Source organism: Antrostomus carolinensis, unplaced genomic scaffold, assembly GCF_000700745.2.
Source record: "Antrostomus carolinensis isolate BGI_N321 unplaced genomic scaffold, ASM70074v2 scaffold55596, whole genome shotgun sequence".
In the NCBI taxonomy this organism is placed as follows: Eukaryota; Metazoa; Chordata; class Aves; order Caprimulgiformes; family Caprimulgidae; genus Antrostomus; species Antrostomus carolinensis.
The window spans coordinates 21430-46814 of NW_010323666.1; the positions used below are offsets into that span (position 1 = coordinate 21430).

Consider the following 25385-nt stretch of genomic DNA (forward strand, 5'->3'; position numbering starts at 1 on the left):
CTTGGCATGGCTGCAGTCAGGCCGCTGTAGGTTTTAGATGGTGGAAGATGAGTAGGAAAAATTTTATCTCCCATTCTGTCTCGAGTACCCAAAGCTAATATTGTTGCATCTCACTGAGATTTGTTAAACAAACCATCAGATTTATTTAGCCATTATTCAATTACTCCGTCTCCTGTAAAATACAAGGCTAAAGCACACTAAAAGGTGATACTGTAAATAGAGCCCATTCCATTTCTATTGTATAAACAGAGCTTAGTGTCACAGACTCATGCTTTTGTGTTCTCACTACTGAAGTACACCAAATAAGGTCTCAAAATAGAGAGTGTTTAGCTTTCCAGGTACTGAGTGAGATCACCGAGTGGGCAAATGAATTTTTTTTGTCTAAATCTTTCTTGATAGCAAAGCTTTTCTGAAAACTTAAAGCTCTGTGAAGTATTTGCTGTTATTTTCAGCCATTAGAGGATATGCTGTTGATTCTATTTCTTACCAGTTCCTAAAGCCATAGATATGAATTGATTGTGTCTCCTGTACAAGAAGAGACAGTTTTGCTGATTAGGATTTTTTCTATTAATTACTGAAGAAGTTACTCAAATGATGTGCTTAAAGTTATGTTTCAAAGTAACGTCCTTGCCAATCGTAACTGGCAGTGGCTGTTGGTGTTACTTGGTTTGTGCAGCCACGATAGTTTTGGAGTCGTTTGTGGCGTTGGCCCCTCTCAAACACAACAGAAACCGTCAGTCTGAAGCATGTGGGGGAGCAAAACCAGATAAGACCATGGAGGAAAGCAGAGATTAAGTTGTGGTTTGTCTAATGAGCAAGGATGAAAGCCTGAGTGAGAATGTTCTCAGTTCTCTCAGATCTTCATTCCACCATTCTCAGGTTCAGACACTAATTTTTGATGTTCTGCATGGTGTAGTGGAAGCGTTGCCGTAAGCTGTATTTCTCCACTTCCAATCACAATGATGATAATGCAATAAAGCTCACAAAAAGTCAACACAGTCTAAATAAACTGCTTTTCTAAAACACAGTTTTAGGTAAATATTGCTCCAACTTTCACTGAAGACCAAACAATTGTCAGGATTTAAGAAAAACTAGTTTTAATGAATGTATGTGAATTATTAAGTGAAGTTACCCATAGAGTGACCTTCCAAATCACAGAATGTTAGGGGTTGGAAGGGACCTCAAGAGATCATCTAGTCCAATAAATCAGTTAGTCATTTCAGCAGTATTATTCTGTTTTTCAAAAATAACTGTTCTTGCAATGATTTACATGTATTTTAAAAATACAGTTGAGATGTTAATAGTAAATTTGAAAAAAAAGAGTTGCTTGAATTTGAAAGTGTATTTTAGTTTTCTAAGAAAAAGGAAATTAAAACTTTCCTGACCATTTCTAGACTTCGTGTAACCTTGCTGTAACTTCTGCTGTTTTTCTTCTGTTTCTCTATCATTTGTTGACTTGTATTGTCCTTTATTTAGTTTGCAAGCCATGCTGGAGCTAGGAACATCTCTTTTGATCTATGATGTCTCTAGCATACTTCTGGGCATAATTATAATCATAAAAATCTTTGAAACCTTTCCACCTGATGTCTTGTTTTCACTAAAGTTGAGATGTTCTATACTGTCAGCATAAAAAAAAAATAAAGTCTTTTTTTAGCCTTCAAACACTTAGAAAATAATAAAAGCAGCCAAACAAGACTGCCATTTACGTCTTTGTAGCATACAAAAATATCTGTTTCATTGCAGTATCTTAAATTCTCCCTTAATCTTTCAAACCCCTATGAATAAAGCATTGGATTACCAAGTAATACCCTTCATCACAAGGAATTAAGCACTTTAGCTTTAGGCTCCATCTAAACTATTGCATTAGGGGAGATGTTACTGACGTCATGGTTTCCAAGTTGCGGTTCACTCACGTGGTGCCTTCCCTCACCCTGTAAGATCCTGCTGAGATAAAATGTGTCGCTCATGACTCCCTTAATTCTCTTTTTGGGTGGCTTTGAGGCACTAGACTGCGTATGGTTTTGTAGCTAAGAGACAAGAGTAGCAAACTTGGTTCCTGTTTGTGTGCACGCCGTGAGCCTGCAACAGAGCTTTGGCCAATTGTATGGTTTGCTTCATCTAGAAGATCAATAAATTAGGATCATATTTTACTTACAAGAAGTGTTTTTAATTAGGGCCTCGATGTGCCGATGTCTTCTGTCTGCAATATGCAAAAATTTAAAGGATATCCAGCTCATGATTCCCTCCCCGCTTTTCTCCAGCTATCATATTTTCAAACTTGCTGTGGTACCAGAGTTTTTGTACTTGTGTATCATTAACAGTGAGAAATCTATTAGCATTCATAGAGCCAAATGGGTGGAATGCATCTCTACTCAAATCCCAACTGCCTCCCCACTTCAGCTGGCTATAGCAGTGAGGACTGCAGCTGGCACCTGGTCAAAAACTGGCAGCAGATTCCTGATTCTCAAAGGGACTATCCCTGTTGAAGGCAGAGGAAGTGTGGGAGTCACCACTGTGGCCTCCAACCATCGTTCAGACCTTAGTGTTTACACAGAATTACATTCTTGATAAATGTTGTTAAAACAGACCTCAGTCTGAACCACTTTGCTTTCTGACACTTGCTGTGTAATCTTATCCTGTGAAAGGATTTCTGATTGCATTCATTTTTCTTCCTTTTTTACTAATATACGATAGTATGTTGTATCTATACTAAGCTTGAATTCCTTAGATTTACTATATCCCCATAATCTGGATAATTGCTTTTGGGAAGCTATTTCAGTTGAGCATTTTCTGGTTTGCTGGACAGCTGTTTATCTTGTAGATTATTGATGCTGCAGTCCATAACAGAACCAGCATGAATTACATTGGATTGATTTTTTTACTTCATCACATCATCAAGCAGGCATTGACTACTGTATTTACAAGGCTGTCACTTGATGTCCTGTTTCCCTGGGAGTTTTAACACCTTAAGAAAATACTTATTTATAGAAGACCTAATAGACAAATTATTATGGATCTATTGTAGTTCTGCATTTTTTCTGGTGTGTTATTTTAAAATAGTAAAAGTCAAATTGACCTTATAGTCTGCAACACAACTGCAGCTTTCACCAGGAAGGTCATTATCCTGAAAGTTGGAATATCAGGTTTGCGTATACCCCAAACAACAGTGTTCTGTTTACCCTTGGCACTGCTATAACAAGAACCTCTCTGGTCTGCTGAGTGATTAACTAAATAGAAAGGGCTTTTATAAAGCATTTTAAGCATCCAGTAGAACAGAATCACTTCTTTACAGGTTTTTCTTCTCTAATGGTAACCACATAACTGGACAGGTTTGGAGTTATTTTTTCTATCTGATATGTAGATGCCAGAGTCTCTCCTGAGCATTCTTACTAAAGAGTCCTAAAACTCATTCAGGAAAACAAATCTGTTAGGCTTCCCCCTATTATCAACATCCCAAAATGCCTTTGGCAATGAGTAAATGCCAAGCATTTGTTATTTGGCACTTGACTAGTCACTCATTTATTTAAACGCAAACATGTTGCATAAGATTGTGCAAGTTATGCTAAGCTAATAATTAAAAAGAAAAAAAAATAACCTCCCTTGATCCAGCCTTTCCAATTTCCATCTAAATAGTATCATCAGTGCAAAAATATACAGGACCATACATCCCATTGAACATAACTGGCTCTCTGGTGCTGGCAAAATGTGGAGTTGGCTGTGAGCAACTGCAGGGGTGTTCCTGTGCGCAGGGGGCCAGGTGTGTGCTGGTGCTGCTGCAGTAAAACAGCTCCTTCTTCTGCTTCCTTCTTCCCTCTGCTTTTTATTTTTAGTGGGTTTCAGTGATCTTTTCCTGATATCAGCATATGCAAATTTGTTAAGCATCGTTTGCTATCTTGAAGTTTCTACATAAGGTCTCTAAGTTACAACTTTCCTTGCACACCCAGGACACAGTAGTTAAATCAAAGCAGTTTTCTATTGTGGTACTGCCATCCTTTTTAATGCATGTGCTGACTGACTCTCCCTTCTCTAGAGTATTTGGGTACCATCTACTTGGTTTCGCTTTTGAAGGTCTTTATAATCTTGTCCCTACCCAACCTGATTTTTCTCATTCTATTTTAGGATTTAATCCCTATCTCCCATCAGTTTTTGTTATGAGCCCCTGACACCATCTTGTTAGATTTTTCAGACTTAGCACTTGTTTGCTTGCCCCAGGGTTGTCTTTCACTTCTGGGAAGAAATATCTGCAAAACTATCTCATCTTCATCTGTTCCTTTATTAATATTCTTCTTGGCTGTGGTGCCTACCAAAAATGTATGGGTAGAAATCTGAAATGCTGTGACTGCTCTTAGTCCTGCTGATCAGGAATCTAGACTGAGGGAAGAATTTTCTTATCGCTAATGTACAAAAAATACGTGTGATAAGAAGACAGCTAGTTAAGCCACATGTTGTAAAGCATCGCTTAGCCCCTCTGACCTGCACAGTGTACAATATACATCCTGTGTTGGCAGTCTGGTATTGCGTGTGCACCACAATTAAAAACATGCTGACTGTAGAACATAAATCAGTTGCAAGGGCTCGGAAAGAAGAAGCAGAAATCTAAAAGGTGAGAGAAAACTGAAGAACTGTATTTTTATTCAGATGCTAAGGGGCATTGCTTTGTAAAACTTTCTTTCTCTCTTCTGTCTCCCATATAATTGTTTTATTTGCTATTAAATAGAAACAGGAATGCTCTTCTGTCTCTGGGTGCTCTGCAGAATGTTTAAAATACACATCAAACTACTATTTCCTAAATTTTGTCTCCCTGAGAGTCCCAGATTTTAATTGAACTTATGCCAATAAACATTCTTATGTAATTTTCATCTCTCCAAGACACCAAAAATAAAGATGAGTTTTGAGGCATAGTCCAGTTACATCCTCTCTTTTGTTTACTGGATGAATGTTTTTTATCCAGTGCTGCTTAATATTATTTACATGCTGGGTTTGATACTTGAAACATTATAAATGAAACATTATAAATGTATAAACGGAGTTGTGGATGCCCCCTCCCTGGAAGTGTTCAAGGCCAGGCTGGATGAGGCTTTGAGCAACCTGGTCTAGTGGAAGGTGTCCCTGCTGCTGGCAGGGGGGTTGGGACTGGATGAGCTTGAAGGTCCCTTCCAACCCAAACCACTCTATGATTCTATGATAAATGGGAATTCTCCCTTCATCAGTCTTTCTAGCTCTGTGCCTCTTACTGGGTAACGTCACAGTTTTGGTTTATGGAGAGTGACATTGCATCCAGTGGTGATCTCATTCTCAAGGCTGATAAAGTTTGATTAATATGAATACTTGTTTTTAAAAATAATTTACATTTAATATTACCAAAATCTGTGTTAAAACCACAATTTAATATATGTTAACTTAAAATTACTTTAAAAAAATATGTAAGCTGTATGTATACTGACAAGATTTTTAAGAAGATCAGACACCTAACAATTTGGTGTCTTTGGTTAATCATGACATTTGCTAATTACTTCAGGTCAGAATTTCCCAACTGGTAAGACAACTTTTGAAAGACATCATCTGTCTTCAGAGGAAAGATATCAAACTGTTTTTCTTATTTGATATATTCAATTAGTACTGTTTCCTGGAATTTCAAAACAATAGTTAATTATGATTAATTTATATTCTGCTTAAGTATTTGCTATATGTAAGAAACCTCATATAGAAAATAATATCAGGAGTTTTTGTGGGCTGTAGCTGAATGAAACTGAACTGCAGCTTGAAATAAATAATAAGTATTAAATAGCTAAATATTAAAGCAAAGTAGTTTGCCATTGTACCTCCATCACATCACTTTTTTTTTAAAGACTTTGGCAGTTCAAGCAAATTTAACTGAAGTGATAAAATGCTAGATGTAATAGTCTTCTAGAGCAGCCTAGAGATAACTGCTAAACACCAAATATAAATAAATATAAGTATTAGTGTGCAAGGATTAGAAAAGAAAAGAAACTCCAAACTCTATTTCTTGATGTAAGGCCTAAAATTCGTAACAGAAATGTGTTTCATGAGAACGTCAGTCGTGTGCATTAAATGGTCAGTGCACTGATTTCATTTGCAGAAACACCAGTCCCTTGTTGGTGGAGCTGCCCTGGATCCATAGTCTTTAACAGACTAGCAAAAATGCTAAATTAAAGAAAAAAAGGGAAATAATTTAGACTGTAAGACAAAAGTGGTGTGAGAAAAAATATGCTTTAAACTTTTTTAATAACTGTTATGTATATTTTGTGCCTTTTGTTTTTACAGATTTCCTTTTTGCCCCGGAGTGTTTCGTTATGGCAGCCTCCAGTGAACAATGACATCCTTTGACAAGCATAGATGCCAAAAAGCCAGACGAAAACAGTGGCCTTGTTTCATTTTTACTCCAACACAGTGAAATGGTGCTCTTAAAGTTTTGTTATTGACTCTCACTGGAAAACAACAAACTCCTGACTGGACCTTTTCCCCCAGCCCTCTCCCAGTGTTCTCATGGATGCTTAACACAGTGACATCATGTAGTAGGCCCTGAAGTGCTGTCATAATTAAGTTGCAATGGTTTTATACACTTCCCCATTTCCCAACAGCTTTCTGTCAGTTCTGCACTCTTTTTCCTGGGGCCTGATTTTCCCATGTTACTGGTTAGCAGATAGGCTTGTGGCCTCTTTTGTTCCAACCACCTATGAAAAACGTCAAAGAGCAGATGACCCATGCTATTTTCATGCACTCTGCATCATTATTACCACTCCCATCTACTTGGCACTCTTGGTAGCCTCTCTTCCATTTGCTCTGATTGGCTTCTTGTTGTGGTCCCCGCTCCAGTCAGCCAGAAGGCCGTATATCTACTCCAGACTAGAAGACAAGAACCACGCTAATGGAGCCACACTGCTCACCGAATGGAAGGCTGCAGGGAGTGGGAAAAGCTTCTGCTTTGGCAGTGCCAATGTTTGCCTGCTGCCAGATTCTCTGGCAAGATTTAATAATGTTTTCAATACACAGGCTAGGGCTAAAGAGATTGGCCGGAGGATCCGAAACGGGGCAAGCAGACCACAGATCAAAATCTATATAGATTCTCCTACCAACACGTCCATCAGCGCAGCAAGTTTCAGCAGCCTGGTCTCCCCCCAGGGCGGAGATAGCACTAATCGTACTGTTAATGCTGGCATCAAAAGGACAACGTCAATGGAGTATAAAGGAGACAACTCTGGCTCAAACAACAGTGAGGATAGTAGAGAAGATAAAGGTGGAGCTGGGGAGCCAAATGAGGGAGAAGAAAACACTTGCATTGTCCGCATAAATGGAGAGGAGAATGGCCACATGTCAGACGCAGAAATGGATACTATCAATGGCCAGGCTCATGCCAGTGGCCCAGCAGAGCCCTCACTGGAAGGTGATGCAGAGATCTCAAAAACACCTAACCACAAACAGAAGGAAGGAGATTCTGGGAGTTTAGACAGCTACTCTGCCTCACGAGAGTCCTTAGTTAAAGTTCGCGTTGGAGATGGTACGGTGGACCAAAGCACTGTCAACAACAAGCTCCTCTACAAAGCTTCAATCATGAAGAAGACTTCAGTGCGGAAAAAGAAACATACAGATGAGACCTTTGATCATGAGATCTCTGCTTTCTTCCCTGCCAACTTGGACTTTCTGTGTTTGCAGGAAGTGTTTGACAAAAGAGCTGCGGAGAAATTGAAAGAGCAGCTTCATCACTATTTTGAATATATTGTCTACGATGTTGGGGTCTACAGTTGCCATGGCTGCTGTAGCTTTAAGTTTGTGAACAGTGGTCTACTTTTTGCTAGCCGCTATCCTGTTATGGATGCAGCCTATCACTGTTACCCCAATGGAAGAGGAACAGACTCCCTGGCTTCCAAGGGAGCCTTGTTTCTCAAGGTAAGAGCCTTTTTGAAGCCAGACATATTGACTCGCTATATGTGACGAGTTCTAAAGGTATGTTATTTTCTCTTGGTCATTTCTGTTCGGGTTCAGAGAGGCAATATTCACATCTAGATTACCCAATATAACCTATATATAGGTTTTGTGGCCTAAATACTGTGTTAGTCTGATGGACGTGCACAAAATAACGAGGGACTTTTGGAGGTAGAACTTGAATATAATTTCAAGTGTCAAAATTTGAAGGAGTTTTCATGTAATTTGAATTTTTTTTGCAGAAATTTCTTTAATAAAATGCAGAAATTTTAAGCTTCATAACACGAGTATAGTACAATGGGCATTACTGCTGGAAACCAGCTTATGCATGTTGTGTGTTTATGTGGAAATCAAAAGTCTAAATGCCAGCAGAACAAAACTGAAAGAACTGCAATGAAATGTATGGATACCCCTCTCTTGGTTGCAAAAATAATTATTAAGGAGAGATATGAAGAAGAGTAAACAAAAAAAATGCCTGGGATACTGGGGAGCACAGAGCTTTTTTGCTTTATTAACACAGTTTTACTTAAATTAACTAATGGTAGTGGGAACAGGAAGCCTGGGGTTATACTGCTGTAAATTGTGAACAGCAGAAATACAGGTCTGCGTGCAGTGATTTGCTTTTCCAAGACTGGTGGCTGCTCAGGCTTCATTCTTGGGAGAATCTGGCTGTGCTCTTCAGAAACTGGAAAACAGGCTCTTCTAATTTGTGATTAATGAAGGACCAAAACTTTGTGTAGAGATCCAAATCTGTAGACTCAAATCTAGACGGATCAGAAAATCTCCAAGAATACTGAATTTTTGATTTTATGATTTTGTCACAGTTTGGAATGGATTTTATTAACTAAAACCAAAACTTTTTTCCTAATGCTAGCAAAATACACCAGGTGCTCAAATTATACGTACTTTGTAGTGCACGTGCTCGCAAGTCCTCAACAAAAGCCATCAAGAAAATGGGTTGTTAATAAGGATCAATGGGTGGGTTTTGTACCCACTGTTTGTAATTTGGAAACAAAGCAAAAACTTTTGGTATTGTGGCTTGCACAAAAAAGAGCAGGTATTAGAATCTGCCATCTGAGAATAGTTCAGTATTCCATATCCATCTGATAGCAACAAAAGCCTAGCCATATCTCAATACAGGTTTCCAAAAATTGGCTCTAAGTTTTCTCTACTCTACTCTTACATGTTTATAAACAGCTAAAGTTCATTGTTTTTCATCATAAAGTGCTGCCTGCAAAAAGTGAACATCCATGTTGTGTGACATAAATATTCCCAGACTACCCTTCAACATACACATATATCAGGGATTAAGAGATTCAAATCAATCTACTCTCAGCTGCCCATTGCACAGTCATTGATTTGTGGCCCTGCTAGGCAGGCTGCAATGTCTCCATTTCTCTTGCAGAAAATTAAGCCTCTTCTCAAAATTCCACTGGGATTATGAACTTAATTATGGATTCGAGGAGTTAAATAATGTTACAGTTGAGCAGGGAATAGGGACCAGTTATTATGAAGATTTGAAGATGACCACATTCTTTTAAATACGACAGAATTCTGGCCCAGCTAAAAGACCATTTTTCCTCATGTCTGTGTCATTCTGCCCGACCGTTCTTTATACCTAAAATATTTTTCATTCTGAGTTAAGTCTATCCTGGTATGAAATGACTTTCTGTCTGAATTGTACATTAAATGATCATTGGTCATTTATTTCTTTGGGGGAAGTAGGAATGATCTATTTAATTTTAGCTTTGAAACAAAGTAGGTTTGAAGGTTGTTTTTCTTGATGTACTTCTTAATCAGCACTGCGTGTGTGTGGACTCTGGAGACAGAAGCTGCAGTAAGTAAAAGCCTGGTTTGTTTTTGAAGTCAGTGAGAATCAATCCGTTAACTTCAGCAATGTTGAGGTCTTACACTGGGATAGCAGCGAGGTGACCAAGCAGATCCTCGCTGTGCTTGGAAGGTGTCACTCTAGCTGGTGCCCTGCCATGGACAGGGTACAGAGTGGACAGCTTCTACCACTGCCCTTAGATACTGCTTTCACTGGCTCCTGCAGTATTCTGTACTTCCATCATGCAGTCCACTCCTACAGTAGTTGATCTCCATGTGGTTTCAAAGTCAGTAAGACAAGCTCACAGAACAAGAGTTTCCTAATTGCTTTCCATTCCGTAGTGGCATGGAGTCAAGTCTCTCTGTTCTCTGCAAACTCTGTGTTTCTAAGTTTCTGACTCCTGTGGAAAGCACAGTACTCCCATTTCTGAAGTAGAAAAGACATCAATTGAGTTTTGTTTTTGAAGTGTACTTACAAAGACTGCATAGCTTCCATCTCTTGAGTAAAGGAGTAATTGCTCCCTACCTGTGTTGTTTAAAAAAAAAAAAAAAATAGTTGTGGAAAGTGAGTGAAGGGAGAAGACTTGCAAATTTTGAAAATATGGATAAAATCACTTGATGTTTCCAGTCACTGGGAGGATGACACCTTTATTCACATCTTTCTGAACCTCAGGAAAGACCCAGCATCCAAATTCAGAAGAATGTTGAGAGAAAGAAACTATCTCACTTAGTGAATATGGTTTGTCTCCTTATTACAAATACAACTGTCAAGGAGAGAAATTAAAGGTCTCAGAACTGAACATTTAATGAAAGTTGAATTATTTTAAACAAAAAGGCAAAACTGTTTTGGGGGAGTTGTGTTACAAAACAGATCCCTACCACCGAGGTACAAGTGTTTCACACATTAGAGTAGGTTCTGTTTCCAGTGAAGAGGAAATGATTATCCATTGCCCCTCTCTTCCTTGCCCAGCTTTCACCATCTAGATTGTAAAGTTCAGGTGGAGATTTGGAAGGATTTTAAAGATATACTTAGTCATACAGAATTATTTTACCTGAGAGACTTAAACAGCTCGAGGGATATTATTAGTAGCTATAATAACAATCAGCTCCTGTGTACTGCTTTTCATTCATATGTCTCAGCATAATAAAGAAAGGTCAAGATCTGCTTAATAGAAGGAAAAACTAAAGTGCAGGAAGGTAAAGTGATTTGATTGTGGCTTAACACCTGGGGTGTCACAACCAAGGAAAGAAGTTGGAAGTAAATTACAGAGGCTTTTAACACTGTTTCATGCTACTGACTTCATGCTACTGAAGAGCTACCTGGAGACCTGTGCAAAGGAATTTTGCCAGCCTTGGTCTGCTCTCTTCCTCAAGATGTCTGCCACAAAAGGTGCTGCTGCTGGGATTTTCCTGACAGATCACAGACTGGTTTTTCCATCTGTATAGGCTGATGCTTTCCAGGTCAGGATGAAGGCATGAGGATGACACAATTGTGAGTAGGTATTGTGTGAAGCCCATTTTCTGCATAACTGGAGGACTAATTTACATTCAGCACTTTGATCTCTTCAGACTCTAGCAGTGTTTCTGTCTCCAATCTAAGGCTCTCATGGGGACATGAGAGGGACACAGTCACAGGAAAAAATAGCATATAGAAGGGGGGAAATGTCACTTGCATCTAAGTGTCAGTTTCATATCTGGAGTGTTAAACCGCTGTTGCTAGTTACTGCTAAAGACTCAGAGGAGAAGTTAGCAAATACATAAATCAGCCAATCCATTTTCATACTTTGACAGTCTGGGCCCTTGGGAGACTCTGCCGTGACTCTGTTCTAGCACTGCATTTCACATTAATTTAAAATGCCTAAGAAAAGAACCCCTGAGTCTGCTTTGCAGGTTTGATAACTCCAATTGTCTCTTACTGCTGCTCTGCTGCAGACAGAGGAGGGAAGTGGGACTGACACAGATGCTGTCCTGTGCGGGTGATGCTAACTAAAAAGCGAGCTCGTATGTGTCTGTGTAGAACACGATGCAGACTGCCCTGTTCTGGGTTACTCTGCAGCTGTTGGTTTGACACACAGTTAATTTAATTCACAGTGGCTTTGATGATTTTAGAGGGAGTTTTAAAATACTCGTCCCTTTCAGAAACTGGATTATGATTTTTGCAGTCAAATCAAGTTTAAAAGGTATCAATGAGTGCTGAGAGGAAACTGTGTAATGCTTCACCTGTTTGTAATTTACTAGAAGGTTTCAAAATGTCAACATTCATTTTTAGATAGATGAATTACGGCCTTAGATCGAGGGAATACATGGCCTTAGTTACACTGTCTTTCTGGGATGCTGCATAACTTCTGGGCAGCACTGTAATAAAACCAGAAAACATCCTTAACTTGACCTAATGAGTTAGTGAATTGGAGAACTTGTCTGTATTTCCAGATGTATCAATCTAATATTAAACTGTCACTTCTGCTGACAAACTTTGCCTCTCTCTTATCCTTCCGTTGTGAGGCTGTAACTGTAATGTAAATTGAAGCCATACAAGACATGTAAATGCATCTTTGGGGTAGGGAGGTGAAGAGAAGAGGCATTGTTCTCAAAATGGCTGTTGAGTGAGGAGAGCTTTTGGAGTGGTTTTCCTCCCACCGAGACTGGGAGATGTGGAAGTATGTCACATGGAAGGCTGTTCTTCCTACTGTTCTTAGTAGGAAATTATTCTGGTTTTTGGCACCTGCCAAGAGAGAGAATTTTTGCAAAAGTAAGAATTTTTACTTAAAGCACAGTATGTGAACATAGAGCAAAAGCAGAACTGCAGGCTGATGTGGGTAGTTTGAGCAGCTAATAGTGTTCTAACAAAATCGAAAGGAATCAAAAGGAAAAGATGTCTTGTGGGTTTTGCTAAATTTCTGAAAGAACTTGTGTTTAATTAATATTAATTCCTAAGCTTATTAACAGATTTACTTTTCAAATTCTCTGAAAATTACTGCTGTTCTCAGGAAGTACAGTAATTGTGCAGAGAACATGTTATTATTCATTACTTAAAGGAAACCTAGCAACCTTTGCTTCATGTGCAGAGCTAAACTTGTTTTCAGAAGAGCTGATGGGGTGGTAACAGATGGCAGAAGGAGCAGTAGCTGATGGCAGAACTGCTTTGAAACCCAGTTTTTACTATTTGCTACTCTCGAGGTGCCTGCTTTGTATGATGAAATGAGGGCGATTCTCCTTTTGGATATTACTGAAGCAGATACATTTGGCTCGGGTAATTTAAGTTGTCTTCGCTTCTCATGCCAACTTGTGTTGTGGCCAAGAGCGAAGGGGCAACTTCTGCTCCACAGTTGCACAACACACTGTGGGGAAGGTTTTTTACCCAAGGATTGCACAGTAAAAGGGGAATGGCTGTTTTCTGACCCCAGTAAAAGATCATCTCGAGCTTTCAGTGGTTAGATTTTCTTGTCCTTGATCAGTTGTCCAGTATCTACAGTTATCCCAGGATGTATAAATGAAATGTCTAGTGCTGTTCATGAATGTGTTTATATAACTCAAAAGCTGTGCCATTTAAGTCAGGAGGGTAACCTAAAACATTTTCCACATGTTCAGTCTCTGCTATAAAAATGTTAATGCAGGAATTGGATGGAGTCCAGTGAACTGCCTGAGCCTTTTTTAAAAAAAAGGGGAAAAAAAAAAAAAAAGACCCCACCATGGCACTGTACTGTGTTCCTTCACTTTGATATAATGTATGTTATTAATCACGGTCTTTTTCTCCTTCATTAATGGGGACAAATTAAAGCTGTTGTGCAGAATGAAATACAGGTTTGAGAGAGTGTGAGTTGTGGGCTTTATCCTCTTCAGAAGAGGAAGAACCCTTCAATCATGGCACCAATTTTCAGCCACTTTCCCTCACATATAAGCTTAATGAAGCTCTGCCAAATAACTAATTCTCTGAGCATGTTGAACAGTAATTGTTGTCACGTGGTAGGTCGGGAAAAATAGGATTCTGAAATAATCAAGTGCAAATGTGGCTAGAAAGAATTACAGAGCACCAAACGGAATCTTGAGCTGACCTCTATAACGTTTTAAACTTCTTTAATTTATTTAATATGCTTAAATAATACATTTATAATAATAAATTAGTAATTTAACTAATGCATCTTCTTTAGAAGCTGCTACATATCCCGAAGGCAAAAGGCAGAGCTGTCAAAGAACTAAAAATAAGATCTTTTTTACACTATGTCTAAGCTAACCAAAAAACTACTGCAAAGAACACAAAGTGCAGAAATAAACTACATCTTTCTTGGAAGCTACCGCTAATCTAAGTCATCTCGGTGGGACAGGAGTATTTGCATTGTGACTGGGAGCAGCTGCAAGTTTTCCTTGGCATCTTCTCTTAACAGTAACAGGAACGAGGACTGGGCACCCAGTTGGACTGGCTATTCCAGTTAGTTTTTTGGTGCAGACTCTCCTGTTTGTCTTGGAAAGTTGCTGAAATGGAAAAAAAAATGTCCGGGGGAGTTGATACAAAGTGTTAGATTATGGAAAAGTTGTACTGGAAAGAAACTGTATTTTTCATTTCTTTCTTTTCTCTTCCTCACTCTATTGTTTGCTCATTGTAACCACATGGTGTGTCTGTAATGATATTCCCACTGTGGCTGAACTAGGGAGGTACAAACCAGGTACCGTTAGCAGCAGGTCTCACGGGAGGTCGGAACCACCAGTGTGTGTGGACACGCCGCTTCTCGTGCACACACAGTTGCTTTATCTGCAGTAATTCAGTTGAATCTCATGCTCCTGGATTTTTAATAGTGCTTCCCTTGAACTTAAACAATATTGGCTACATATGGCAGGATGCGTATTTCTGTGGGAGTAAGTCACTGTCACATCTACTGTGAAGTCTGTTTCTGTGCCCTGCTCTTATTTGCTGTCTGAGATGTTTTATTTCTAAGACAAACAGTAACTTGAGGCCCCTGTTTAGATGATCTTCACAAACGCAGTGTTCATGCTTTTGGTTTTAAGGAGAGAATTTTTTCCCAGAGCATGGGGGTGTGCTTTTCAGCCCGCCTAGTTTTGCTTCATAATACAAACATCATTAGCTTGGTTCTCGTAACGACCGTGTATTTGTTTGCTGTAGAGCTACGTACTTTGGAGACCTACCCTCTTGAAAATAATAATGCAGGAATCAGTACTACAGTTCACATTTATTCCAGTGGCAAAACCGACACCTTCATGGTCAACTAAGCTGATGAAAGGAGTGGTTTTGCTTATTCACAGTCCAAGACGTGATTAAACGTGAATGGCTGAAGCTAGAGCTATTCTGTGTAGCGCCTCATCTCCCTGAAGGATTCTTAACGTTGCATTCAGATTATTTACCCTTCCCAGCTTTGGGTTTAGTGGCTGCATGTGGATTGTGGGTTGATAAACTCTGTGGAGCTCTTTTTCCAGGAGTGCGCCAAAATTTTAGGTTTCTTCTGGTTTCCACACCTGGATTTGCTTCCCATGAAGGACAAGGCAATGGCATATGCTTGGAATTGTATGTATACAAACCCTGCGCGTTGGAGGGTGCACATTTAAGACACTGTCTGCTTTATTTAGGATTTTTTGGAATGGCTACCTCCTGGCAATGTGAAGCTTCTAGAAAATGTCGCTAAAGGTTAAGTTCCCTTCGTAACAAACCTTTTGTTTTTGTCTACACAGTATTGGTTGCTGGTTGAGAATCCAGTTTGATTCTTTAATGGAGTGAGACTTCTCATGTAGGGCACGCCCCAAATGTTTAAGCATTAAAGAACATTTGCTTCCAAGTAGCTGATGATTTATCAACGCAGCAATGACACGTTTGAAGCTGGATTGAAATACCCCTGGTATTTGGGTAGCATTTCCCTGGTTTTTGTTTAAGTATCTGTTGATGCTTTTCTTGACATCGAGCTGCAATAGAACTGTTTTGCACTGCTGGGACAGATGTGTGTAAATATAAACTGTTAAAGACAAGATATCTGTCATGTTTGCAGCTTTGTATACTTACACGGGAGTACGGTAAGCATGAGATGTGCAAGATCTTCCAGTTAGCTCAGAAAATTCCCATGATAGCAAGTAATGTGATTGAATTTAAAGTTATTTCCTTCACTCGAGCTCTAAAATTTCAACTCTACATTTTTTTCCTTGTCAACAAGAATCTTTCTGCTGTAGCCTTGTTGGCTTGATTTCTTTCATGAGCACTGTTTAGTACCTAATACCAGTCTAACTGGAGGACAGGTTTTTGAAACACAATTACAGGAATATACACAATTTTGCATTGTATAGCACAGTATCAGCATGGTCTCTCCAACAGATTATACTGCTGTGCTGTGGCATAAAGATGAAATCTTTTTTAAAGTACCTGATGTCAAGTACTTTTATGTACTTGACACATCAGTACTGTGACTGAAAATAAAAATTCAGAGCTGTCAGTTTTGCACTTATTTATTTGATTTACAGGTAAGGGACAAATGTAAATACACAGCAGGAGAAACTGGCACTTTGAATTCCAAACACAACCTCGGTAGGTGTTCGCCTTTATGGAGAAAAGCCCCATTCTCATCTGTAATGAACTTTTTATGCTCCCCCACCCCAGCAACTAATGAAATGTAATGTTCAGTGGTGTAACAGGGATCAGAATCCACTCCTAGCTTCCAAATGTTTGACTAGTTTGATTACTTAAATCTTTCAAATGTAGGCTGCCCAGAGAAGCTGTGGCTGCTCCTCCCTGGAAGTGTTGAAGGCCAGGTTGGATGAGGCTTTGAGCAACCTGGTCTAGTGGAAGGTGTCCCTGCTGATGGCAGGGGGGTTGGAACTGGATGAGCTTTAAGGTCCCTTCCAACTCAGACCATTCTATGATTCTACTGTATATTTCAGCATAATATTGAAACTATTAATTTGTTTCTGGCAAAATGATATTGGGACACTTTATTAAACCACAAATATATTCTCTCGGTTTTAATTTCACCTTTAGGTAACACCAGAGTTTAACAGGATATCACATACCACTTTTTCCTCTTGTAATTATCCTATTATAAAGCATTGGGAACTTATAAATATATTTAGATATTACCTTCCTATAAATTTCCATAGACAGACAACAGTGGTCCAAGACACACCTAAGACTACACAATGATTTTTAGCAGCTGAAGTAGTTCCCTACAGAAGGGTAATTCAGTGAGTATATTCCTGATACAGAGCTAATAACATAGAGCAGTTGAGGTGAACTTAAGTCAGGCTTGTGGTGAAGGAGCCGCTCTGGCTTATTTGCTTACATATATTTTCTTTGTAAATGTGAATTTACAAGTTTCCGTATTAAGCAGCAGAAGTTATATTTGTGAAGTGCTGACCTGGTTTGGTGGGAGCGGAACCTTTGTGCCAAGATCCACGTTGCAGGCTGAAAGGAACGCTCAGGGTCGCCTTCCTGCAGGACTGCCACGTAGCTGCTCAGGCCCAGTCACCACAATATAATATACCCTTGCAAATGGAACAGTCTAAAAGTAGCTACAGTATTTAGCCACACAAAAGGAGTGTTTTTGTGCAGAATTACAGGGCTTGTAATATTCCAGAGGTCAAGTAGTTTTCCTGTCTGCATATCCCATAGTCCTTGTCCATCTGTGAAATAGCAAATTAGACTGAATAACCAAATTTTCCTTACTGTTTTATTTCAGAGCATTAGTGCTTCTGCTGTAGCTGGGAACTGACCAGGAGGCTGCAAGGATATTTATTTTCTCTCTTAATAGTTGTCACAAATATTTGCCTCCATTGTGATCATGGTTTCCATCAACACTGCCACTGGATGAAAAAAACCCCACAAACAACCAAAACCCACAAAAGTCAAAAAAGTTGGAGGAAATGTGAAACCTGGGAGATGAGCTGCTTTGGATGTACTTCCATGCTGGCATTTTCCAAAGAAATTCTGATTATGTTCATGTCCTCAGCTCTTGCTTTGGAGCTTTTTTATTTATTTTATTTTTAATTAGCAGAGTGTTTACAAAAGCCCCTTTCCTTTTCCCCTCAGCGGTGTGTGTAAAGCAGCGGCTGTTCCCACCAAGTGCAGAGCCCTGGGGCACTGTCCCGCTGTGGTGGCAACACCGAGGGGCATTTCTTGGCTCACCCACTAGTGTAGAGCAGCAGTCGGTCTGTCTGCCAGGCCAGTGCTTGTCATTCTCTGAGAGCAGAAGACCCCGAGTCCATTTCAGTACAGATCTGTGCACACAGGGACACTGCAGGATCCATATCTAGTTATGATTAATGGAAACGAGTGTGAGCCTTCGCATAAATTACTTGATGAGTATGAGGCCTTGTCAAGCACTCCATTAAGGCTGCACAGGAATGTGTAAAGCCAATTTGAGTTGACTTCTTTTTCTCAACTGACTACAATTTATGTTTGATGTTCAGCTTTTAGATGTAAATCTTTTATACTTTTTGGATAAAGACACTGAAAATGATTCCATCTGCTTTAGTCAATAAGAGGATGATAAGCAGCACGTCATTCCTATAAGGCAGAAAACTTTGTGTGGTATTTTCTTTTCAGTGTGATTACGGTGGATGGCACTGAAAGATGAAGGACATCATACAGACTTTTTCTCTGCAGCAGGAGAACACTGCAAATTTGTAAATTAGTAGAGACTTCACAATATATAGTTTTCAGGGTTGAAGAGAAAATCTAGTCTGAGTTATTAAGTTTGGAAAATATAATTCATACACCTGTCTGCCCTAGAGAGTAGAGGATTTAAACTAATGGTTTCCCACTTTCCTATTGGAGTGGCATAACTTGCATAAAAAATGGGGGAGAACACTCCTTTTACTTCACCTGTGACACTGTGATATATTCACACCAAGGCAGGCTGGGGGAGGAAGAAGGAGGTCTGCGTAGCAAAGCTTCTGCAGAAACAAACAGCCACCCAGCAGATCACCTTATCCTTTGAGACTCTGCTACAGTCTGTGAGTTTAGGAGAATCCTCTGGCTTAGGGATAGATCCACCAGAGACTGTGTGTGTCTTCCTCTGCCTTCACCGTCCCTGGAGCAGGTTAACTGTACGGGAACAGCGATAAGAACTCATCAATATCCATTTGGAGAGCTGTCCCAAAGAGGACTGAGGGCAGAATAATGCCAGTTGTTTATTATGTACTCCTGTAGCTGGAACAAAAACTGGAAGTTAACAGGGTGTTGTTGAGTACAGGTGACTCCTACATTCACTTACTGCAAAGCTGACTTTCTAGTTATAAAATGAATTGGGTGGTTCTTGGATAGCTGAGAAACAAGAAAACCAACCAAGCTGACAAAATTGTGGCTATGAAACGGAGCTGTGCTTGTTATTTAGAGGTGTCAGGTGAAATCTGAGCCTAGCCTTGTGAAAGAGTCATCTATGCTGGTGTTTTCTGAGCCCTGGCTGCAACTTTCCTCTGAGGGCATTTTTTTTTAGTAGTCCATGCAGTAGTCCATGCTGCCACGTTAACTGGCCACAGGAAAAGCAAACACTCAAACTAGTTTCTTGCCTCAATCCAAATGCTGATCCTCAAATAATTGGGAATTTTGATTTGCAGCTGTATAAGTCCTGAATTGCCAAAACCTTCCATAGAGTGGAAAACCTAAACCAGAACTGATTCTAATTTGCCACATACAAAGGCTGCAGAGCCAGGGTTGGAAGTGGAGTCATATGAGCTCTTCCATTAATCACCTTTTCATTTCTTCCTTCCCTTCCAGGTGCAAGTGGGAAGTACACCTCAGGACCAAAGAATCGTGGGATACATTTCCTGCACTCACTTGCAAGCTATTGCAGGTACTGTCCTAGTCTGCATGTCGCAGTTCTTCACCATTTCTAGGCTGGTGGTGGCACTCTCGTGTGAAAGTAGCAAGTTGCTCCTCCAGTGTTTCTGACAAAGTGCAGTGTGCACTGCAAACAGTGGTGAAATAGCAAAGAAGGGTGGACAAGGATATCCCCAAACCTTCACATTTGCAGTCTCAGAGTAATTAAGTGTTATGGGACACAAGCAAAAAATATCCCTTGAGAGCTTTTCTTCTCTTTGTTCCCTCTTAACCAAATACTGTTATTTTAGTAAATACATTACTATCATCATTACTCAACAGCATTTAACAACCCATACTGGGAGTATCAGCATAGACACTACAATTTCTTTGTACATAACTAGGGGATTATCAGAAGATTCGAGTTGGGACGGTTTTTCCATCAGAAATCAGCAGCTAGAATGAGCCCAAATTCTCTGGTTTTTGACCTGCAAATTTCATACATAAATGGCTAGCAAGTTAGTGCAGTCATTGAAAAATTCTGGTCATGTTTAAAAGCAGTTCCACTATTACATTTACTACAGCATGACACAGCAATCCCTTTGATTCATGAAACAGTATTTTCTGAGGTCATTGAAGATAAATAAAATGCAAAATTTCTTAGCAGGGTGAAGGCTTTAAAAAAAAAAAATAATTCAGTGGATTATCTTAAAAAAGAACGAGATGTTCTTTAATGGCAGATCTCTGTCTGTGAGATACGTGGACTCCACTGCTTCCCATAACCAGGCTGGAATTTCACATGGCTCTGTCAGGTTGTGGTGGGACCTGTTCCTTCTCAGCCACTTTATGACCTTTGATGCCCTTATTTTTTATGACAGTATCTCAACACTCAGCTCTCCTTTTAATATTCAGAACAAGACTGAAGGGTGGCCTTATCTCCATTTTACAACCCAAGTCCAGAAAGCAAGGGGGAGAAAAGTTAGTAACTTTGGGTCATTTTATTCCATTTTTTGGAATAAATCTTGAACCTTGACTTCAAGACGCATACATCTTGAACTCGAGATGCTTATCCATTTTAGCTGTTCACCTGAATACCCCTCAATTAAAATTGACAAATACCTGAAATTCTTGGAGATGTCTATATAAAATTTTCCATATCTCTCTCCTGTCTTTTGCATCAAAACCATCAGTGCTATACTTAGAGTAGGTGTAGTAATAAAATAAAAGCCAAATCTACAAACCTTTACTTGGTGTAAGATCAGAATTTAGCCAGAGGATGGATATCCTTAGTTTTACTTGATGCGACTGCAATTCTTGTGCTCCTGAGAGCTGGAGAGCACAACACAGCCCTCCTAGACTGTCTGAAGACAGCACATACGCTGCAGACTGAGGCAGGACAGTAACGTGTTATAAATGGTGGAACTTTGAACCCGTGCACTGCAGCACGTCTCGAGTAACTCAGGCAGGCAGCTCACGTTCCTCCTACTTTGTCAGTGCTTCAGCTGCAGAGAAACAGACTTGGGAACAAAACTGCCGGTCCCTGAAGTACATTAGGGAGACTGGACAGTTCTAAAGCACACTCATGAATTTTTCAGCTACATTTTAACAATGTAAGGTCCTTCTCTGGTTTTCTATTTTCAACTCCGGAGTTATGGTAATGTGCTGTGAGATGGCTGTTGTGGAGCTGAGATTTGTTGCTCTTCTAGTTCAGGTTATAAACCTCCATTTTTAGTCCTGTTCCTTTTTACTACCTAGTCGTGTAATCTCAGTTAGTCTTTGACAACCACAGTGTGAAATCCCTAAAATATTAAAGAGGAAGAGGGGGGGCAGGGAAGAAGAATAGGGAAATAATGTTCTGTTTTCACAGTCAGCCTAAAGCTTCTTCAAGGGTAAAATGCAACCTTTCATTTTCCTGCTTATGTTCTTGCTTTGTATTTCAGGGCTTATCTGGTTCAAACTACATTCAAATAGAGCAGACAATGATTTAAGAGTCTAACTGTCCTTTGATATATCATATTAGTTTATGTAATGAAATGGAAAATTAAAGTTCATAAGTTTGGCAGAGCTGTGCTTTCTGATTGGTATCATGATTCATAACATTTCACACATTTAAAAAATTATCAAAAAAACCAGTTTGATGATGTAAAGATGTGGTATCTATAAAAACAAGCACTGTTTAAAAGGTTAGCCATTTAAATCATCTTGTCATACATGGCTGAGTGCAGTTTGGCTTCCCTTCCAGGATACATAAACTTACACTTGACAGTTCTGATACTTACATGAGTATAAAATGAAGGGATCCAACTGCTTGTTCTCAGGGATGAACTACTAATGCTTTTTTCAAGAGGTGAGCTGGCTCAACTCTCTTCTGAGCAATTACTATTTTTTCAGACCTGACATTCACCTTGTTCAATAAAACTGTAGAATTAAATATAGCTTATCCTCTCTCAGGACTCTCTGCCTGTTACTGAATGGTGCTATGAAGCAGCTCTTCATTTCTGCTCTGGAAACAGCTGCATTTCAGTGACAAATGAAGGGATCCCTTAATGAGACTTGAATGTACTTTCCAAGGGGCTGTTAAGTTTACATGATTCTTTTATGTCTTTTAATTAGTCAGTGATTAATGTTCTGGACAGGTTTTGCTGCCTGGAATCCACCCACCACCCAAGTCCCTCTGAGTCACGCCTTTCAGGCACCCCACCAAGCCATCAAACCAGAGTTAGCCTCGAGCTCCACCCCGGGTCCCGATGATGCAGCGTGCTGGATGTTATCTCATAACCTCGTTCACGTCCCTGTTTTGTGTTTAGTGTGAATCTCGACCTCAGCAGCACAGGTGCTGGCAACTCATGCTTCTCTAGCACCAGTTTCGGGTTCCACAAGCCTACACACAGCTTGAGCAGAACTCGGCTCAGGACTGCGAGAGATCCCTCGGTGTTTGAAGTTCTGACTGTGCAATCCGGAGTCACTTCAGTGCTAAGCGTCCTTAGGCAGCAATTCCACGTGTCTCTGAAACAGCAGTGCTGGCGTATCCACGCCGAGGCAGCCTGCCCCTGCCCCTCCTCTCAGCTGTGCTAACATGGGAGCTGTGGGCTGTGCTGCACTGGACGGCAGACCAGACCTGGCTGAAAAGTAACCCAGCAGAATAAAAGGGAAGGGGGTTTTTGTTGTTTTGGTCTTTGGAGTGGTTTCCTTTTATTTTGTTTTATTTTGTTTTCCCAGCCTATCCTGGATTAAATATGTTACAAGTGTAGGGGTCTGCTGGGTCTGTCACATGGTCAGGCGTGTGGCTAAACTGAAGCCTTTGGTTGTGACTTGGAAACCATTTTCCTTTTGACTCGGCTTTACAGCCTCTGCTTTACAAGCTTTTTTTGCTCATCTATCTTCCCCAGGTTCCCTGCCAATATATCCCGTAGCGCTAATCAGTGCTGAGAACTATGGTTGTAAAAACCGCCACTGGATCTTTTAAATTAAATTCCTCTGACTAGGCCTGTCAGCTGCTTTGTTCAACCGTCACAGTGTTCCTTGTAATGTCTTTCGGAGTAGGATCGAGCAGTCTTGCTCAGTGTACAGTACCTGCCTGCAGTTCTAACTACAGCCAGGATTTCACTCAAGCGCTTCCAAAGTGAACGGGAAGGGCAAGTATGATTATCGTATAATGAACAAAGGTGAAGTGTTTATTTACACTGGCTGAAGTTCCCACACTACCCTTTCATCCTGCCACAAAACTCGAAGGTGAAGGGACCTTGCAAAGGATGTGGAAATGCTGACTGTGAGAACCAGTCACAACACAATTATTTGCATTTTTCCAGGCGAGTTACTGAGGAACAGAGTGCAGAGCAATTAGGACAAATCTGTATTCTCTGGTTAATCACTGGTGGCAGTCAATCAGGTCTGTGATTCTAGCTGAATGTTTAATTAGAGCTGAAGGCTGGAAAAAAGGGGAAGTTGAATGTTAGTGTTAGGAGTTCCTACCTAGTTCTCTTCTGTTAATATTTACTGATGCTATTTCATTTCAGCAGCAGTTTCTGAAATGTCCCAATTGTTCTGGATTCAGGTTTGGCTTCTCTTCTACTTAGGTGTCTGATGAGTTCAGATCTTCATCTCCAAAGCTGTTGATCACAGGGAGCTGGCGAGACTGAGTCTCATACGGTTAATACAGTGCCTGCTGTGTAGCTGTAGTACGCAGGACACCGTTGGTTTAATATTAATATTAATCTCAGAAAACGGTTATATTCACGTTGCGTTACAGGATCCCATCTTTTGTCATGGAAACGTAGCTCAGGTCACTGTACACGCCCTGTGGAGGGTACTGACGTGCAATTACTTCTATGACCTCTAGTGGGGATAATCAGAGGTGCCAGACTGTCACAAGTTCTTTACTCTTCCTAAACCAAAACGGAAGTCATCTGTTTCTAAAGTTCCAAGGCTGCTATTTTTCTGTCGAGCCCTGAGGTTATCTATCTGGTGTACAGAGCTGCTGCACAGGCTCAGCACCCAGGGAGATGTCTGTCACTGAGTAGTTAATGCTTTTTTAGTATTAGCAATGCATGTTACCAGACACCTTTCACAATATCCTCCCAAAATGTTTTTGCCTGTGTGTCTTATGTTTTTCTTAAGAGTTTTCTGGTTTGGAGTATTTTACCTTTGTGTGTTTCAGTCAGGTGGGTTCGCTATGATGTTCTTCATGCTGCTCTGTGACAGGTTGCTGCCTGAGTTTCACACCCATATTGTAATGTCTGCATTATTGTATCCCTCACTATAGTGAAGCCATGCTAGATGGGTAATTCACACAAACTGCACAAAGCCCCTGACAGCTCAGGGCTGTAAAAGCCAGCCTTAGACAGTTAGGCAATTTATATCATTGAGACTCGGTGGGGAGCAAGATGTTGCTGCATTCTTGTCAGCAAGCACCATGCTTAAAAGTTTATGGTGTGAGGAAACAAAGGCAGGCCAGAAAAAAACACTGGCCTAAGGAGATGTGATAGGATAGAAAGAGTCAGATGCTGCAAAAGGACAGTCCATGAATTGGAGTAAGTTTCATCAGGAATGGGAAAGCTGGGACTGTTCAGCCTCAGGAGGAGAAGGCTCAGGAAGGATCTCACCAAAGTGTGTAAATACCAGATGGGAGGGTGTAAGGCAGATGGAGGCAGACTCTCCTCAGTGGGGCCCAGTGACAGGATGAGGCGCAATGGGCACAAACTGAAATTCAGCAAGAAATGCCATTTAAACAAAGGAATTTTTATTATTATTATTGCAAAGGTGACTAAGCACTGGAACAGGTCAGCCAGAGGTTATGGAGTCTCCAACCATGGAGACATTCAAAGCCTGACTGGACATGGCACTGAGCCACCTGCTGTAGGTGGCCCTGCCTGAGCAGAGGGGTTGGATGAGATGATCTCAAGGTGCCTTTCAAGCTCATGCATTCTGTGAATCTGTAATTCTGTCTGTATGTTTAGTTGAGCAGAATGTATGTTAGTCCCACACACCTTCTGTGGTTAGTGCCACCTGCTCCAGGCTGCATTTATACGTGACCTATTTCTTGTGCTTCTGTCTAGCTACGTCCTCCCTGTGGGGCTTTCTTGTGCTGTTGTAGCAAGGGATTTCCCCAAGAAGACAATGCTCTGGATTTGTGTCAAGGTGTGTGATTAGGGTACTGAGTGAACTTGAGGTACAAATGACTAGAAACTGTAGGTTAGGGAACAGATCCCAGAAGCACTTGCACCTGCTTTTATATTACAGCCCAACTGGTAAAGATTTGTTAGGAATAATGCACGAGTGGAAGAAAAAAAATCAGATTATTTGCTGTTGGCATTATCGGTCTGAAGAGGTAAGTCACTGTCAGAACCTACTTAAAGCTCTCTCTTTC

General features: G+C 40.3%; 1 protein-coding gene across 1 annotated transcript in view; it reads left to right on the forward strand.

The window, feature by feature from the left end:
• Window positions 1–6570: 6570 nt before the first annotated feature.
• Window positions 6571–25385, forward strand: part of SMPD3 (sphingomyelin phosphodiesterase 3) — a 32085-nt gene continuing 13270 nt past the window's right edge. Inside the window, exons 1-2 of the mRNA XM_010170624.1 lie at window positions 6571–7908; window positions 19478–19553. Of these exons, the coding sequence (XP_010168926.1) occupies window positions 6571–7908; window positions 19478–19553 (1414 nt within the window). The remainder of the gene's footprint in view (window positions 7909–19477; window positions 19554–25385) is intronic.